General features: G+C 40.9%; 1 protein-coding gene across 2 annotated transcripts in view; it reads right to left on the bottom strand.

Moving 5' to 3' along the window:
- Nucleotides 1-18920, bottom strand: part of LAMB4 (laminin subunit beta 4) — a 269670-nt gene that overhangs the window by 150496 nt on the left and 100254 nt on the right. For both annotated transcript variants that reach the window (XM_088480192.1, XM_088480193.1), the window contains 3 exons: nt 16545-16759; nt 14201-14321; nt 6238-6426 (listed from right to left, as the gene is read on the bottom strand). In XM_088480192.1, the coding sequence (XP_088336318.1) occupies nt 6238-6426; nt 14201-14321; nt 16545-16759 (525 nt within the window). The remainder of the gene's footprint in view (nt 1-6237; nt 6427-14200; nt 14322-16544; nt 16760-18920) is intronic.

The following is an 18920-nucleotide window of genomic DNA, read 5'->3' as shown; positions in this document are numbered from 1 at the left end:
TGTATGTATTTATGTTCTTGTTTATTTTTTGTTACCATGACAGCGTGACTTCCGGATATGACGTCATTTTTTAGTGCCTGTCTGGACGTCCGCTGATTGAGACACACGCAGTGTTGGTGGTGGTTATTTAAGGTCAGTGTTCCTGTATGTGTTTTTCTGTATCCTGATGATGAGACGCATTAAAGTCTCGAAACATTGAAGTCTTTCAACCAGCTGTGTACTGGTATTTATTGGGCTGAGTGCCGCCATCCATGTTTTTGCTATATATATATATATATATAGGACATGAAATCGCGGCACTCAGGGTACTTGAAAACAGGCAAATTTAATGTGACATCTTAAAAAACAGCAACGTTTCTGTGCCCACACACGGCACTGTCCTCAGGCTAAGGGAATACTAGACAAAATCTTACCTTAAATAGCACCCGTGAGACATGCAGACGCCCTAACCAGAAGCGGGACCATACACCCGAGCCGGCGGCGCTTGAGAGTGACGTAATCACTAACAACCTCATACACCCATCACCAAGGAAACAAAATAAAACAAAACAAAACAAAACCAGACAAAACAGAGCGCTGCTGCACTACTATACATAATACATGAATAAAATACAATGTAAATGCAAAGATCATAACGGAATATACTGCAAAAAACAGGACAAACTACGCAAGCACTTAAGCTAAAACATCAGGGAATACAGAACTAATTAGAGGCTAAATAGTAACTAATGACTAGTAGCTAAATGGATTAGCATAACTTGAATAGAAAGCATCAATGTAACACATCTAGATACAAAAATTACATTGCATAGAGCCATTGTGCTCAATATAGGTGTCACATTCACAACCAATTCCAAGCCAAGATACTCGTTAAGTCCCTTGGGAGCAAGAGTCCCTAACCAAAAAATCCAACGACTTTCCAATTGAAGAAGTTTCAAACTGCGATCACCGCCCCGCAATGATTGAGGGACGTGATTGATCATCCAGTAGCGCAAAGTGGAAAGTGGATGTGGAACTTGGCCAAAATGACGTGCCACCGGTTGCTCAATAGAGCTGCTCGAATGGCAGATCAATGAGCAGCCATACGCTCCTTAAAGGAGCGTTCGGTTTTACCAATATACGAGAGCCCACACAGGCAGATGATCTGATAAATAGTAAATTTAGAATTACAGGTAAGTCTAAAGTTGATGGAAATTTTTTTACCAGAATGTGGATGACTAAAAGTGTCCCCAGGAATTAGGAAACCACAAGTGGTACACGTACATTTAATACATCCTTTCTTACCAGCCAAGAAATGGCTGGGCTTTTGAGACAATGACGTATGGACATCGGGTTTAACTAGAAAATCTCTAAGATTACGCCCTCTTTTATAACTAGCCATTAATTTAGTATCTGACAATTTAAGATCTGTGTCAGATTGAACTATAGGCCATAAACTTCTAGATGTCTGATTAATGAGAGAACTCGCGGTATTATACTTAGTATCCCACAGCAAAATGTTGGTATTAGAACGTTTGTCATGTTTATTTAGTAAATCCTCTCTATTCATACCAAGAACTTTAGTCTTGGTCTCATAGAGAAGTTTCTCATCGTATCCCCTATCCAAAAATTTTCGGATCATAGATTCCATCTGTACATCAGCAAGATTGGGATCAGAAGTAATACGTCTATTACGTAAAAGTTGAGAAAATGGTAGTCCTCTCTTGAGCGGGTAAGGATGGAAACTAGACATATGGAGCAAATTATTGCGATCAGTGGGTTTAGTATACAAAGAAGTTTCGATCTTACCCTGATCAAGAGTGATCTGTACATCAAGGAAATTAACCATCGTAGCACTGATGGAATACGTAAATTTTACTGGATGATTCAAGGCATTGTGCTGATCCATAAATGATTTAAAGGCAGACTCACTGCCACGCCAAAAAATCAGCAAATCATCGATATATCGTCTATAAAAGGTGATATTATCGGAGATATTGCTATCAGCAAAAAAGACTTGATTTTCAATGTCAAACATGTATGTGTTGGCGTACGATGGGGCCACACTGGACCCCATTACACAACCAACACATTGCAAATAGAAATTACCATCGAAAATAAAAAAGTTATTATGCAAAACCAATGACTGTTGCCTTTAAGGTTGATGCAGATTATGATAATTATCGAGTGTACAAATGGACTGATAGAGCCCGCCAGCAGGACATTAGACAACCATTCTTTCGCAGAAGACTACAAAGAGATAGAGATCCTGAGTCTTCGTATGAATTTTCCTCTTCAGCAAGTGATCTTGAAACCCCTCAACAGCCAAAAAACTTGTTAGGTACAGGTGGTGTGGTGATGAGAGCAAAAATTACAGGAGGAGGTGTCACAGATTTACGCAATGAGGGCAACAGTGGAAAAGGCAGAGGAAGAGTGAAAGGCGGTCGGCCTCCGCGGGGGCGGAATGTTTAGTCATAAATCTGTCTGATTATGAAATATCGCCTGTTGAAACCTGGATACTTTCTAAGGGTCTATCTTTCGTGCCTACCAACGAACCCGATAAATTTGAGTGGCAAATCGATAAGTTTCGACTTAACAGGCAACTCAAACTTAGAGAATTTTTTTCTAAAAATGCGACTAATGCTAATTCCAACACTGATAAACCTCCCCCTTTGTTGAAGCTGCAACCCAGATCCAACTTTGATCCTCCGTCAAGTAATCATACCATCAAGACTTTCATCCGATTGTTAGATCAACAGACTGCACCATGTTTTGACAAGCCACCTTCCAGAAGCAATTTTACTGGCATTGAATGGTGTGCCCTGAATAGACTGTCTAAAAACCCTGATCTGGTGTTTAGACTGGCCGATAAGGGTGGCGCTCTGGTCGTTCTTAATACGACAGACTATATTATTGAAATTCAAAGACAGCTGAGTGATACTGTGACATATAAACAATTAAAAGGTGATCCGACTAGTGCATTTAAGAAACAGCTGCACGAAATGTTACAAAGGGCATTGAATGAAGGTTTGATTTCCTCTGACCTAATGTCCGCGCTGATCCCTGCATACCCCATTGCACCCTTACCATATATCATCCCTAAAGTACACAAGACTCTTGACAAGCCGCCTGGACGTCCTATCATTGCGGCCACCAAATCTCTCTATTAAACGCTGGCTACCTTATGTCAACCTTGTATCCAGCAAAACCAGTACTACCTTCTGGACACGATGTCTTTACTTAACTCTCTCAATGAACTGCCAGTTTTTACTGAAGATATCTTACTTTGCAGTATTGACGTCACTAGTTTATATACTGTAATACCACATGACCAAGGGCTTTTAGCTATGAGGCGCTTATTAACTGATAATCCCATGTATTGTGGGCCTAACATTGATTTGATTATTGATCTGTTGTCATTGGTTTTGCATAATAACTTTTTTATTTTCGATGGTAATTTCTATTTGCAATGTGTTGGTTGTGCGATGGGGTCCAGTGTGGCCCCATCGTACGCCAACACATACATGTTTGACATTGAAAATCAAGTATTTTTTGCTGATAGCAATATCTCCGATAATATTGCCTTTTATAGACGATATATCGATGATTTGCTGATTTTTTGGCGTGGCAGTGAGTCTGCCTTTAAATCATTTATGGATCAGCACAATGCCTTGAATCATCCAGTAAAATTTACGTATTCCATCAGTGCTATGATGGTTAATTTCCTTGATGTACAGATCACTCTTGATCAGGGTAAGATCAAAACTTCTTTGTATACTAAACCCACTGATCGCAATAATTTGCTCCATATGTCTAGTTTCCATCCTTTCCCGCTCAAGAGAGGACTACCATTTTCTCAACTTTTACGTATTAGACGTATTACTTCTGATCCCAATCTTGCTGATGTACAGATGGAATCTATGATCCGAAAATTTTTGGATAGGGGATACGATGAGAAACTTCTCTATGAGACCAAGACTAAAGTTCTTGGTATGAATAGAGAGGATTTACTAAAGAAACATGACAAACGTTCTAATACCAACATTTTGCCGTGGGTTACTAAGTATAATAGCGCTAGTTCTCTCATTAATCAGACATCTAGAAGTTTATGGCCTATAGTTCAATCTGACACAGATCTTAAGTTGTCAGATACTAGATTAATGGCTAGTTATAAAAGAGGGCGTAATCTTAGAGATTTTCTAGTTAAACCCGATGTCCATACGTCATTGTCTCAAAAGCCCAGCCATTTCTTGGCTGGTAAGCAAGGATGTATTAAATGTACGTGTACCACTTGTGGTTTCCTAATTCCTGGGGACACTTTTAGTCATCCACATTCTGGTAAAAAATTTTCCATCAACTTTAGACTTACCTGTAATTCTAAATTCACTATTTATCAGATCATCTGCCCGTGTGGGCTCTCGTATATTGGTAAAACCGAACGCTCCTTTAAGGAGCGTATGGCTGCTCATCGATCTGCCATTCGAGCAGCTCTATTGAGCGGTAACAGCGAGCAACTGGTGGCACGTCATTTTGGCCAAGTTCCACATCCACTTTCCACTTTGCGCTACTGGATGATCGATCACGTCCCTCAATCATTGCGGAGCGGTGATCGCGGTTTGAAACTTCTTCAATTGGAAAGTCGTTGGATTTTTCGGTTAGGGACTCTTGCTCCCAAGGGACTTAACGAGTATCTTGGCTTGCAACACTTCATTTGAGTATTGGTTGTGATTGTGAAACCTATATTGAGCACAATGGCTCTATGCAATGTAATTTTTGTATCTAGATGTGTTACATTGATGCTTTCTATTCAAGTTATGCTAATCCATTTAGCTACTAGTCATTAGTTACTATTTAGCCTCTAATTAGTTCTGTATTCCCTGATGTTTTAGCTTAAGTGCTTGCGTAGTTTGTCCTGTTTTTTGCAGTATATTCCGTTATGATCTTTGCATTTACATTGTATTTTATTCATGTATTATGTATAGTAGTGCAGCAGCGCTCTGCTTTGTCTGGTTTTGTTTTGTTTTGTTTTATTTTGTTTCCTTGGTGATGGGTGTATGAGGTTGTTAGTGATTACGTCACTCTCAAGCACCGCCGGCTCGGGTGTATGGTCCCGCTTCCGGCTAGGGCGTCTGCATGTCTCACGGGTGCTATTTAAGGTAAGATTTTGTCTAGTATTCCTTAGCCTGAGGACAGTGCCGTGTGTGGGCACAGAAACGTTGCTGTTTTTTAAGATGTCGCATTAAATTTGCCTGTTTTCTAGTACCGAGTGCCGCGATTTCTTGTCCAATATTTTCCTTTTCCTCGTGGGCACCGGGCCAAGTTTTCTGACACCAGGGAGAGCCAGACTCATGGTGTTTATATATATATATATATATATACATACACATGAATATACATGCATATATCTATGTCTCGGTGTCTCAAGCGCTGAGATGCCAAACATATCCCGTACACACAATATGTCCGTGAACAATGTTATTCACAGACATATCTCTTCAGCTGTGCAGCACAGCCGTTGCTGTGTGTACGGGCGTTCAGCCGATCCCCCTTACACTTGCTGCAGTGGCCGGCGTGGAGGGGGTCGCTATGTGACGCCCAGCCAGCAGGGCCACAGATGATGGTTGTTCAGTGTATATGAACAACCGTAATCTGCAGATATATCTGCACATCAGTTGATCTGCAGATATATACGTCAGATATGTACCCACTTTAAGATTGGTGGTGGATTATCTTTTAGGGGGAACCAGTCAAAATCTTGCCTAGGGCACCAAATTGGCTAGGTTTGGCCCTGCAGGAGAGAGATCTTTTGATCTCTCTTTTGCAGCCCCCAGTCGGCCCCGGAAGCTGACGCTGTGCGCATGCGCAGTGTCATTCTTCCCAAGAGAAGTCTTTCACTTCTGTGAAAGACTTCCACAATTTGCCGGGGATATAACTCGCGGGGACAGAGGTTACCACAACTGCTGTCCCTGCAAGTTCCCCTTTGTACATAGCTGGGATATTTTCATTAATAATGAAAACATCCCCTGCAAGTTGGACTGATAATAATCGCAGCAGTACCGCGATTATTAGTACATAGACCCCTTAGTGATTTGTGATTTTACATATCAAATGCACAGATAGAGATGTTAATGTTGTCATAAAGAGTCAACAACTTATGGATATGGGGCCAAACACAGGTGGCTTATTGTAAAATAATTTAAAAATGTGATAGATCGTTCATATATAATTAGTCTCAGGAAATATAACATGCCGACTTACCAATACAAGTGTTTGGGTCAGATATGCTTTTCAGAGGGTCATGGTAAAAGTATGGCTTGCAGAGCTCACACTGATTTCCCTTAGTATTGTGCTGGCAGTCCTCACACACACCACCACTAGTGCTGTTGTTTGCCTGGTATACCAACATGTCAAAGTGACATTTATTAGAGTGTCCATTACAATTGCATTCTGAAAAAGTAGAAGAGGACTCCATTAACATTCAAAATAGAGCAAGAATCCTTGTACGGAAATATGTAATATAGTGGTTAAAATACCAGTACTTGAAGTTGTTAATTGTACAGGCATCACAACTGTAACCCACCTTGCTGCACAAAGCACTATTCCACTTGTTTCAGCTCAACCAATCACATTACAGTGTATTTTTCACCTACTTGCTTTTAAAAGCTATTGTGATTTACTGCGGAAAGCAGCAAGCACAGTGATGTGATCAGTAAAGCTTTGTTTACCTCTTTCACTGCCTAGCTAAAGTGACTATTCACTGCATAGTGGTTTACGTGGCAGCATTGATGATTTACAGTGGTGGCACTGTATAATTAACAAGAACAAAAAAAATCTTATAAACTAGGGGTGAGCGGGTTCGGTTTTACTCGGTTTTACCCGGATCTTTTTATTGGCTGTCGCCGAACATGTGTTTTGGATAGCGAATGAAATCGAGCCAAAGTTGCGGTAAAGTGGCGAAAAAAACCGAGTAAAACCGAGTAAAACCGAACCCGCTCACCCCTATTATAAACCTACAGTACTAATTCCATGCATTAATGCCTGTGAAACGTTGATCCCTGTCCGTCAGTGAACATCACTCAGTTTGATATAATTGTGAGCTATGAATAAGGGACTGCTATTAATTATTGTGTCCTGACTAAAGGCAACTTCAAGGTGATCTTTATCCAACCTTTGCAAGCCTGAAAATATAATATTCTACCTTTATTACAAGACTGTGTTAAAAAGTAATCCAAAACAATTTCCATAATAGACTGTTAACGGTTTGTAAATATTTAAGTACAGTATGAATAATGATCAAGTCAAGATCTACATCGGGACTGAGGGCCTCATTCAGAGGCGGTCGGAGGATGCAAGCGGTCGCTCAGAAACTGGGCAGCCGCTTGCATCCTGACCGTCCGCCTCTGTTTCGGTCGTTAGGTTGTGGGTTTACACCCATAGCTCTAACGACCGCTCCGGTGATGGTCGCGATGGTCAGAGTCCATTGCGACCATCGGGGCTTACGACGAGACCCTAGGGTAGGGTCTCACCTGTCGTAAGCCCCGGAGAGCTTCTGGCTCTGTCAGAGCCGGAAGCTCTCCACTGACATCACTAGTGATGTCAGTGGGGCCTCCCCCAAACGGTAGGCATTCGGGCTTGCGACGAGACCCTGCAGTAGGGTCTCGCTGCTGCAAGACCTGGAGTGCTTTTGGCTCTATCAGAGCCAAAAGCACTCCCACTGACATCACTAGTGATGTCAGTGGGGCCGGCACCAGATAGTAGGCGTTCCCATGGGAACGCCTCCGTTTGGGCTGCCACCCCCCCCGGCCCGCCTTCCAAATGGGGTGAGCTGTCAATCAACATCAACAGCTCGCCCCCTTTGGAAAGAGACCTGCTACGACCGGTGCTGTCGGTCGTAGCGGGTCTCACACATGCGCATGAAGGAGCCGGCTCCCTCGTGCGCATGCGCACTGGCCAAACATCTGCACGGCCGCCTCCGAATGAAGGCCTGAATCTTTGCTAGCAAAGCACTAGGAACCATTTACCCATATCCTTGTCTACCCCGGATCCTAATTGTGACGCACCAAGCAGCCGGCGTCAATACGCTGAACAGAGGGTATCTAGTATCTAGATGACCTTCACGGAGCGGACCCTGACGTCATCAGTTACTGTCCAATGTCATTCCCTACTATCCACGTGGACATAGAGGGAGAATATAAACCTGTGGTGAGCGAAGCGAGCCACCATGCCCGAAGCGAGGCAAGCAAACAAATTTCTTCATTTGGTAGCCTTTATTGGCAGGGAACCCCACTTCTGCACCTCACCTCATGTCACTTCCAGGTCCTTACAATGAAGGTGAAATAAGCTCAACCCTGAACAGAGGCTGCCAGACTGGCAAGGAAAAAGGGACTTTGACCACGAAGGTATAACGCACTGTGACCTTTTTCTTTAAATTGCAACTTCAGGGTTTTCAACAATATCAGGTTTCACAACATATATCTTGTGAAATTATTGTGCAAACTGGATCGAACTACTAATAGCTTGCCTGGAATGAATATTGCCATCATACCAGCGCGGTTCTAAACGCACTTTGATTGGAACATTATGAGCCTATTTTATTATTTATGATAAATAGAACAATTTTTTTTATCTATGCATGATCTACTAGAGGGTGGCTCAAGTAATAACATTGTTGCTACTGTTATGTTTCTAATTTATTTATACTACCAAGATTGTTTGTAATGTCATCAGCCTGAGCAACAAGTGTGAGGTCATATTTTATTGTTTGATTTATGCATATATGTATATGATAGAACAAAAACTTTTATATTTGGCAATATTAAAGCGGTCCAGATATTTTGTTTACCAGTGCAATCTCCTATGATTTATTAACATCTACATCTCCTACTAATACTTCTGCCTATGTAGCCAAATATTATGTTGACCTTACTACTTGCCTGGTTGTGCTATCTGGTTGCACTAGCTAGCATTAAAATTACTGCACACTAGACTTTTACCCTAGTGCCTTTAAATTATTGAAAATAGGGGTTTATCATTCAATATTTGCAGGATATTTCTCAAAAACATACATTTCATGGGCTGGTGGAGGGGGGGAGGGGGTGGTTACCCAAAATATGAAGCATCCCTCAGATATACCAAGGAGAGATTGCAGCAGATATAAACAATATCTGTTATGGTCCCTCCATTTCCAACCGCAAATGGTAGGTAGGTTTCTATGGGTGCTGCTGTGCTGCCGGATTTACCAAGCTCCGGAATGAAAAGCATTCCAGAGCTTGGCCCCAATACATAACACCACCTCCAGTGTTAGTCTATCGAAGACTGTGGGTGACTATTTTGAAAATTGTTGGCCAATTGGTTGCAGTGTACCCAAACCAGGAAGCAGTGTGATATTGTTACCCTACCACACTGTTTCCAGGACTGACCCTTATTGGAGTCTGTCTTCTGGCAAGAGAAACATAGTAAATTTGCGTGAAAATATTCATAAAAAATATGGATTGTTATAATTATTCTTTTTTAGTGAGGAATAAGCAATACAGATGGTAGCGAACTACCAAACTCCTGGTGCTCATAAACTAAAATTAAGGAACACCTGTGATAATAAGCAGCAAGTGTTTGGAAGTTTAGTGCAAACTTTGATATAAGAAAAAAACTAACAACAAAATATACACTGCGCTATAATCAGGGTGATACGGTGTGTCAGTATGTAAAAAGGTGTCTATACACAGCTGGTTCAATTTATAAATAATTTTACTTGTAAAATGGACACAAAATAATTATCACATAAAACAATCAAGCAAAGTAAATAGACACAAGGATACATAATAATAACATGCAAAACATAAATAAGAATATACAATGTTGCTAATTGGAAAAAAGCAGCTAGATAGAAATCAATTTGAATCTATGATACGGTAATGCTGTTTGTAATAAGTATGGCTGATTATGCTTAGTTCCTAGTATATGATGTCCAGTATGCTTACAAATAAATACACTTAATGAATCCATGTAACAAGAACAAATGTACCCTTCTTTAAATCGATACCTGTAAGGTAGACAAATCCTGTGTTTCCGTGCTGGCATCCCAGCACAGATGGTTTGTTCCGTTCAGCCGCACTTGGAAGAGACAATAGTTAGGCACCCACCGGGGGACTTAGGTTTAGGCAGCGGGGAAGGGGGGGTTAGGTTTAGGCACTTAGAAGGGGGATTAGGGTTAGGCACTGGGGGGAAGGTTAGGGTTAGGTACCACTAAGCAGGGTTAGGGTTAGTTGGGGGAGGTTAGGTTAGTAAATACTTACCTGGGGACGATCAGGATTTTCACCCATGTCGGGGAGCCGCTGTCGGGATTTGAACCGCCGGACTTGCGGATTCCATACGTTGAATGGTCTTGATAAAAGAGCCTCAGAGCTCTGAAATGTTGACTTGTAGTGGACACAGTCTGCCTGTATTCATTTTCAAGCCCTGGAGTGCCATTTATTATCATTGTACTATATACATATATATATATATATATATATATATATGCAGTCAGGTCCATAAATATTGGGACATTGACAGAATTTTCATATTTTGGCCTCTGTTCACCACCACAATGGCTTTGAAATGAAACAAACAAGATGTGATTTAACTGCAGACTTTCAGATTTAATTTGAGGGTAATTACATCCAAATCAGGTGAACGGTGTAGGAATTACAACGGTTTCTATATGTGCCTCCCACTTTTTAAGGGGCCAAAAGTAATGGGACAAACTAAACAATCCTAAATCTAACTTTCACTTTTTAATACTTTGTTGCAAATCCTTTGCAGGCAATTACAGCCTGAAGTCTGGAACGCTGGAACGCAGAGACATCACCAGACGCTGGGTTTCATCCCTGATGATGCTCTGCGAGGCCTCTACTGCAAATGTCTTCAGTTGCTGCTTGTTCTTGGGGCATTTTCCCTTTAGTTTTGTCTTCATCAAGTGAAATTTATGCTCAATCGGATTCAGGTCAGGGGAATGACTTGGCCGTTGCATAACATTCCACTTTTTAGCCTTAAAAAACTCTTTGGTTGCTTTTGCAGTATGCTTCGGTTCATTGTCCATCTGCACTGTATTGCGCCGTCCAATGAGTTCTGAAGCATTTGGCTGAATATGAGCATATAATATTGCCCGAAACACTTCAGAATTAATTCTGCTGCTTTTGTCAGCAGTCACATCATCAATAAATACAAGGGAACCAGTTCCTTTGGCAGCCATACATGCCCACGCCATGACACTACCACCACCATGCTTCACTGATGAGGTGGTATGTTTTGGATCATGAGCAGTTCCTTTCCTTCTCTTCTCTTCCCATCACTCTGGTACAAGTTGATCTTTGTCTCATCTGTCCATAGGATGTTGTTCCAGAACTGTAATGGCTTTTTTAGATGTTGTTTGGCAAACTCTAAACTGGTCTTCCTGTTTTTGTGGCTCACCAATGGTTTGCATCTTGTTGTGAACCCTCTATATTCACTCTTGTGAAGTCTTCTCTTGATTGTTGACTTTGACACATATACACCTACCTCCTTGATTTGGCCAACTGTTATGAAGGGGTTTTTCTTCACCAGGGAAATAATTCTTTTGTCATCCACCACAGTTGTTTTCTGTGGTCTTCCGGGTCTTTTGGTGTTGCTGAGCTCTCCGGTGCGTTCTTTCTTTTTAAGAATGTTCCAAACAGTTGATTTGGCCACACCTAATGTTTTTGTATCTCTCTGATGGGTTTGTTTTGATTTTTCAGCCTAATGATGGCTTGCTTCACTGATAGTGACAGCTCTTTGGATCTCATATTGAGGGTTGACAGCAACTGATTCCAAATGCAAATGTCACACCTAGAATCAACTCCAGACCTTTTACCTGCTTAATAGATAATGAAATAATGAGGGAATAGCCCACACCTGTCCATGAAATAGCTTTTGAGTTGATAGTCCCATTACTTTTGGCCCCTTAAAAAGTGGGAGGCACATATTGAAACTGTTGTAATTCCTACACCGTTCACCCGATTTGGATGTATTTACCCTCAAATTAAATCTGAAAGTCTGCAGTTAAAGCACATCTTGTTTGTTTCATTTCAAAACCATTGTGGTGGTGAATAGAGGCCAAAATCTGAAAATTCTGTCAATGTCCCAATATTTATGGACCTGACTGTATATATATATATTATTCTCTACCCTTTCATGATCTTACCATTTTTTGATCAGATAAGCCAATTTTTATTCATATTTTATTTGATATTCTTACAGAATTTTTTATATATAATTTTGTATACATGTATGTTTATTTGTGGATTTTATGTATACTATCCTACATGTGGAAGGATATTACTCTTGTATTTAATAAAAAAATTGATTTTATATATTTTATATACAAATTGTATGACTATTTTTGCACATTTTAATCTGATTAATAATGCACTGTTGTACACATTAATCAAATTTTGCTAGATTAAGGTTCACACATATATTATTGTGAATTACACTCCTATTAATTTGTGAATATTAGTAATTGTTTGGAGGCTTTCCTATATAAATTATAATTACACACTGAGCACTTTTTTTGCCTGTCACTAAGCACTTTATATTATAAAAGACATATTTTTAAATATACATTTACAAGGATATATATATATATATATATATAGATATATATATGCACCAGAGAATGGGAGGCACTCAAAGAGATTAGAAAAATGTAATAATACGCGGCAATACTGTGCTCTCTTGTGTCAACGTTTCAGTGAAGACCACTTTTATCAAGACATCATGTCTTGATAAAAGTGGTCTTCACTGAAACGTTGACACAAGAGAGCACAGTATTGCCGCGTATTATTACATTTTTCAAGTCTCTCTGAGCTCCTCCCATTCTCCGGTGCATACATTAAGCTTTTTTTGGGGATGGACACCAGGGCCTGTATACCAGTTTGAGTAGAGTGCCGGGTATTACAACTTTCTCTATATGTATGTATATATATATATATATATATATACTGTATATTATATATATATATATATATATACACATATATATATATATATATATATACATATATATATATATATATATATATATATATATGTGTTTGTGTTATAATATTCAGCAGAGCTGTCTAGACTTTTTGGTGCCCTGTGCCAGAAAGAGCAGAAAGAGCATTGGCATCCCCTCCCCACATTTTTTTAAATAGGGACATAAGATAGAGCATCTGACAAAAGGGCCATGGCCTCATGGGCAAGGGCCAGTGAGGAGATAGGCATGGCCAGGATATGCTGGGTATAAAAGAAGAGGAAGTTACAAGTGAGAATGATAATAAACAGGAAAATTGACAGGCCTAAACAGCGCCCCCTGCCATGGCACAGGTTGCACCACCCTAGTTACGGCCCTGATATTCAGTATTCAATATTAAGTATGCTATTTCTGATATTGTAACTGGGGAGTGTGGTCTCTTTATAATTTCTCTTTGCCATACATTGTAATATTAGCTGACCCAAAAGAAAAAAGGTTAAAAAAAGAAAAAAAAAGGAACAACATGTTAAGGCAAATGTAAACACTGTACAGTGGACCTGATTCAGACCCGCTTGCAAGCACTATGCGCTCGCGAGCGGGTCAATGTTTGGCCACTGTGAATGTGTATGCCGGAGCCGACTCTGACGTGCGCATGTGCGAGACCCGGCTAGCGACCAAAAGGGGACGGCTGCCGATTTTGATTGACAGCTCGCACCGTTTTGGAGGTGGGCAGGTGGGTGGCTGGCCAAACTGAGGCGTTTCCGATGGAACGCCTGCCATTTGGGGGAGGCCCCACTGACATCACGAGTGATGTCAGTGGTGAGCTTCCGGCTCTATTAAGAGCCAGAAACTCGCTGGGGCTTGCAGGAACGAGACCCTACCGCAAGGGTGTCATCCCAAGCCCTGATGGTCGCGATGGTCGAGACCATCGCGACCATCACCTGGCTGCTCGCAATAGCTGTGACTGGTCACCCACAGTTGTGCGAGCGGCCCGGAGGCCGCACCAAAGAAAACAAAAAACGCCCTGATTCAGAGCGAGTGCTCTTTCAGAGCGTCCAGCTCTGAATCAGGCCTAGTATACTATTAGATAAAACATCATACATATCACTAACTTTACCACTCAGGATAAACCTCAAAGGGGAAATATACAAAGCTTGGGGTAAGAAACATTGATAAATATCAGACTTGCATACAGCTTTATTCAATACTTACTCCTGCAGGCATTGTCCTCAAAACCAACTGCTGGACTCCATGGAGCATCATTATAAAATTCTTTACATTTCTCACAGTTTAGGCCATCTGTGTTATGTTGACAGACACATTTGCCATGAACCTAGAGAAGTGATTTAACCAAACCAAGCATACATTTTATTATTGCTAAAAAAGAAAATAATACAAATCAGTGAAAAAAAATCTGAAAAAACATATTACACTCTTTCAAGTATTTATTTTATAAATATTAGTGTGATTTGGTCGAACCCCAATTTTCAAAAATATAAACCACATTGAAGCTAAAAACTAAATTTTTTAAGTGAACCATGAAGGTAAAACTTAGTGATGAGGACTCATTCTCACTTATCCGCTGGTATTGCACTTTACGCCCCTAACTAAATGCCTGACCTTTCATATGGACTTGTTTCCATAATTTTAAATTGTGTTAATACTGCATTTAAATTTAAATCAGCTAATAATGAATCCTACCATTAAAATACAATACATTGTATTAGTAAAATCATGTATTCGTTTTTATGTGTGTTCCCAGTGCACATATGAGAATGAGCTCTACAGTAATTTATTATTATTATTATTATTATTATTATTATTATCCTGTCATGAATCTGGGTCTTAGAATTGCTGACAGGTGCAGACATTCCTCCATTGCTGCCTCCAGGCGTATGCTAAGACATTCCATTACTATTACCAGATGCACCTGAGCCGCTCAGCTTTGGTCAGCTAGACCCAGGGATGGCTCCAGGGCTAATAGTGCCCTGTGCCGGCCGAGCACTCTGCGCTAAATTGAGAGTATGGCCTAATTACCATAGGCCATGCCTCCTTACATTATGTTATCTGAGAGGCATGCCCACATGGCATGCCTCCAAATTACATCAGGCTGGGGGGAGCCTCACTAACTGGGCTTCTCCCAGTCCTCTCACGGCACTGAATGGATGCCACGCACATGCGCGCAGCATCCATTCAGACTCCGGGGTCCCAGCACCGCCGCACAGCTGCGGCAGTGGGGGTCCCCAACCCCCCGATTTGGCCAAACGCGGGCCACTTTGGCCCATGGGTGGAACAGCAGGATGTACTGTCCCGCTGAAATCGGGATGATGGGGAAGGGTGCACTCTCCACGGGTGGCACCCCTGTTCAACCGCTCAAGTTGAACACCCCTAGAGCCGGCCCTGGCTAGACCAATGGCTGCTGACCACCTCCTATTTAAACCTGTTCCTTTGTTCAACCCATTGCCTGAACAATGTGTTCATACCCCGGTTAGTTCAAGGCTCCAGGCTTACTTTGTATCCTGTGTTCGTGTCCTCTGTGACTTCGTTGGTACTTTGTGGGTTTTAGCTATTCACCATCTACGCTGAGTATCGGTCACCTGCCTAAGGTTCCTACACTGGCACTAGTGTTTCTAACTCCTGTTCATACCCATGAGTCAGAGTTGTATCAAGCCACCTTTTTTCCTATACACGTCGGTCAGACCTAAGGGTCCTGAGCTGGATTTACAAAATAACCAGACTGTGACACATCTTTTATTTATATAGCATACAAGGGGTCCACAGCACCTTACAGAGTACATAATTAGAACCAGTATGAACAAAACAAGAAAATAAATGACTTACAGTACAAAACATTGCAGAGCATGGACAAGGTTTATAAACATTACTGCATCAGCAGTCATAGTACCCAAATAAGCAGCGACGGCTAAACCCAAAAGTTTGGTGCCATTGTTGGCAGTAGGGAGGAGATAATGGTATACTGTGTGTTAAGGAAAGGCACATGAGGGAGGAGGACTCATCTTGTTAAACAGTACATTTCAAAAACACAAAAGTGGAGTTATAGCTCAATGTTTGTAATTACTTTACATCTCTTTTTACTCTACATTCACAAGTCTGAAAAACAGTGATTTCAAAGTTCAAAATAACTCAGATTACCTCCATCATGTAAAGTTAATGACCCATTCTATAATTTCTAGGCAATGGCTAAGCTTGGGCTGATATGAAAGTTTAACACACCAAGCAGAGCATGCCAGCAGTAATGATATGCCCTCGTATATGAATATGAAATCTCCAGAAATCATTTCTGCAGAAAGGAATCTCCAGAATTGAACTGTTAGTTTACAAATGGCTGAAGTAAGTGGAAAACTGGAAAACTATGGGATGTAATTAGGGAGATCCATTCTAAGAGGGTTTAACGACAAAAATATCAAATGATTGCCATGTTACATTTTCCATTGCTGACATACAGTAACAGATGTTCAGTTCAAGAACCCAAGCCAGACATACAAAATATGTCAGTCACTAAAAACTAGGTTACAGGAAAAGTTTTATATCTTACCATTCCAGGCTGATTGAAGATATCACCTCTGGTGTTCTGTACAGGGATGCATTGACTGGCATGCCCATTGCAAAAGCAGTTTCCTCTTACAATCATTTCATAAACTGCATAGTAATATTTTTCTTGGGGCACACTTTGCCATCCATTACTCAAGGTATCCCCAAGGGTATGAAGTTTTGTAAAATTTATTCTTAAATTTGTTATGGTAATGATATCTAAATAAGAAAAAGAATAATGTCAATTTCCTATTTAAAATGCATTTACACATAATACATTGTACATAATACATGTATTTAGGGGTAAGGGAGCCAAATGCTTTTCATATTGCTTGTTTCTTTGTTTGAGAAATCAGACTAGCGTACCATATTGAAGTTTTGCTCCTGCGCTATGATAATTACACTAAAACAAAAAGGGAGCCAAGGTCTTACAAATAAAATATATTTAAAATGCTATATTTTGTATATATAATATCAAAAGACCTTGCTATTCATTAATTACCAATGAAGCTGATTTAGCATATCTACAATGACAAAGGCATGTTGTCCATGTAGATCTCCTTCCCTCCACTGAAATGCAGAAAGGCGAGGGAAGAATAGTTACCAATATGTGGACTTTCAAAATTTCTGTTCTTGATGAATGAAATTGTACAAATAATCAGGTTTCTAGTATGGCAGCATTTGTTAGACGTCTGTAGCACCCATGTGCTCTCCTATGATTCTACTGCTTGCTATGTACACTGCTTTGCATAGAGCAACACCCTCAGAAAATGACATACCTCCTTGGGCATTGTGTCTAAGCCCCCAACGTTTCTTATGTCTGGGCGGCTTCCTCTGACATAACTCTGTAGCAGTGCCATACTGTTCCATGAACTGGGCTCACCCCCTGCACAGGAACTGAGAGCCGGATCCATTCTAAGGTGAATCCTTTCCAGGGCACCCTGCAAGCCAAATACAGATGCAATAGGGCAGTGATGGTGCTGCCCCCTCTTCCTTGCACCCTTGGTGGCAGCACAGCTCGCACACCCCTAGTTTTGGCCTTATGTGACAACACAGCTAAGCATCTCACCTCCAGCCTTTAAAAGCAATAGCTGGCAGGTTCACAATTTAGAAGCAGGTGACTGTTCTCCTTCATGTAAATGGCCAGTGCTCCATGAGGGGGCATCACAGAGTGTGAGCTGTGTTTTATTGCATTTGTACTTTAATGAAAAAAATATATATAAGGAAAAGAATGATAAAATAATTTAACTATGAGGTCAACAAAGAGATGGAATTCTAGGCCTTAACTGAAGAAAAATCATATAAGGAATTCACCAATACTGTATTTCAGAAAATGTACATGCTCTGAATGTACTTAAAGAGGGTGCCAGAATAAAATGAAAGAAAAATAAATAATAGCATACTTAAAGTTTTTTTTAATTTGAAAAGTGTAGGGGCTTTTTGGGGAACTACTGAACCTAGACTAATTGGGTGGTAGCTCAGTATGTGATTCCTGTCCCATGGTACTGAATTATTTTACTCTGGTTTTAACAATCACCAGAATTCAAGATCGGGTGATCAGTATGGTTGGTGTCGAAGTCAAATAATTGGTTATGATCATTTGTAATCATTATCTGACGAACTAGTCATTTATGGGTTGATAAAGAGTAAAATCGGACACTACGCTGTGTCGGAAAAAAGCCGATGCGCACAAATGCGTATATATATTGTGATAGGATCACTGGTAAAGTGGTCTGTGGCAGGTACATTTGTCCCAGATTCCTGTCTTTTGTGTTTTAAACCCCCAGGAGAAAGTCTGCAGTGTAACAGGCTTGATTGGGTTCCCACCTGAGAGTGGCCAATATAAGCCTAGTGTGTTGAGGGCTGATTGTCTCACCTGGGAGAGCAGGCAGGGAGTTTGCTCAGAGACACTTGAAAAACCTATTTGTGAGTACTGTGCTGTGCTTTGTTGCTGGCGAGGGCATTAGGCCCTGCCAGGTTCTGGTAGTGAGGGAACTACCTGTGAAGTTAGTGCCCCAACAGGGCTAGGATTTATATTTATGTTTTCTTTATATTTCTGTCAATTTACAATAAAGACTGGCGCCGACCAGCTTGTACTTGCATCCAGACTGGTGTGCTGCTTCCCTGCTGCTGTGTGTGTGTGTAAGGAAGGAGTCCTCTACCCAGGAGAGGGACCCCCTAACCTAACTGTGTCACAATATGGTGGAGAATGCGGGCAACCACACACACTGAAGTTGCAGCGAGAGGAAAACTTTCTGTTTAAAAATTAAAGGGACAGACACCCAATTGGTGAGTGTGGAAATAACACTGTGTCCTTGGAGTCCCATAGAGGAGGCGTCAGCCAATGCTCAGAGAGGCAAGGTTCAGCTTCCAACCTACA

This window comes from Taudactylus pleione, unplaced genomic scaffold, assembly GCF_031769625.1.
Source record: "Taudactylus pleione unplaced genomic scaffold, aTauple2 ptg000251l, whole genome shotgun sequence".
Lineage (NCBI taxonomy): Eukaryota > Metazoa > Chordata > Amphibia > Anura > Myobatrachidae > Taudactylus > Taudactylus pleione.
This window is presented reverse-complemented; position numbering and strand designations above follow the sequence as displayed.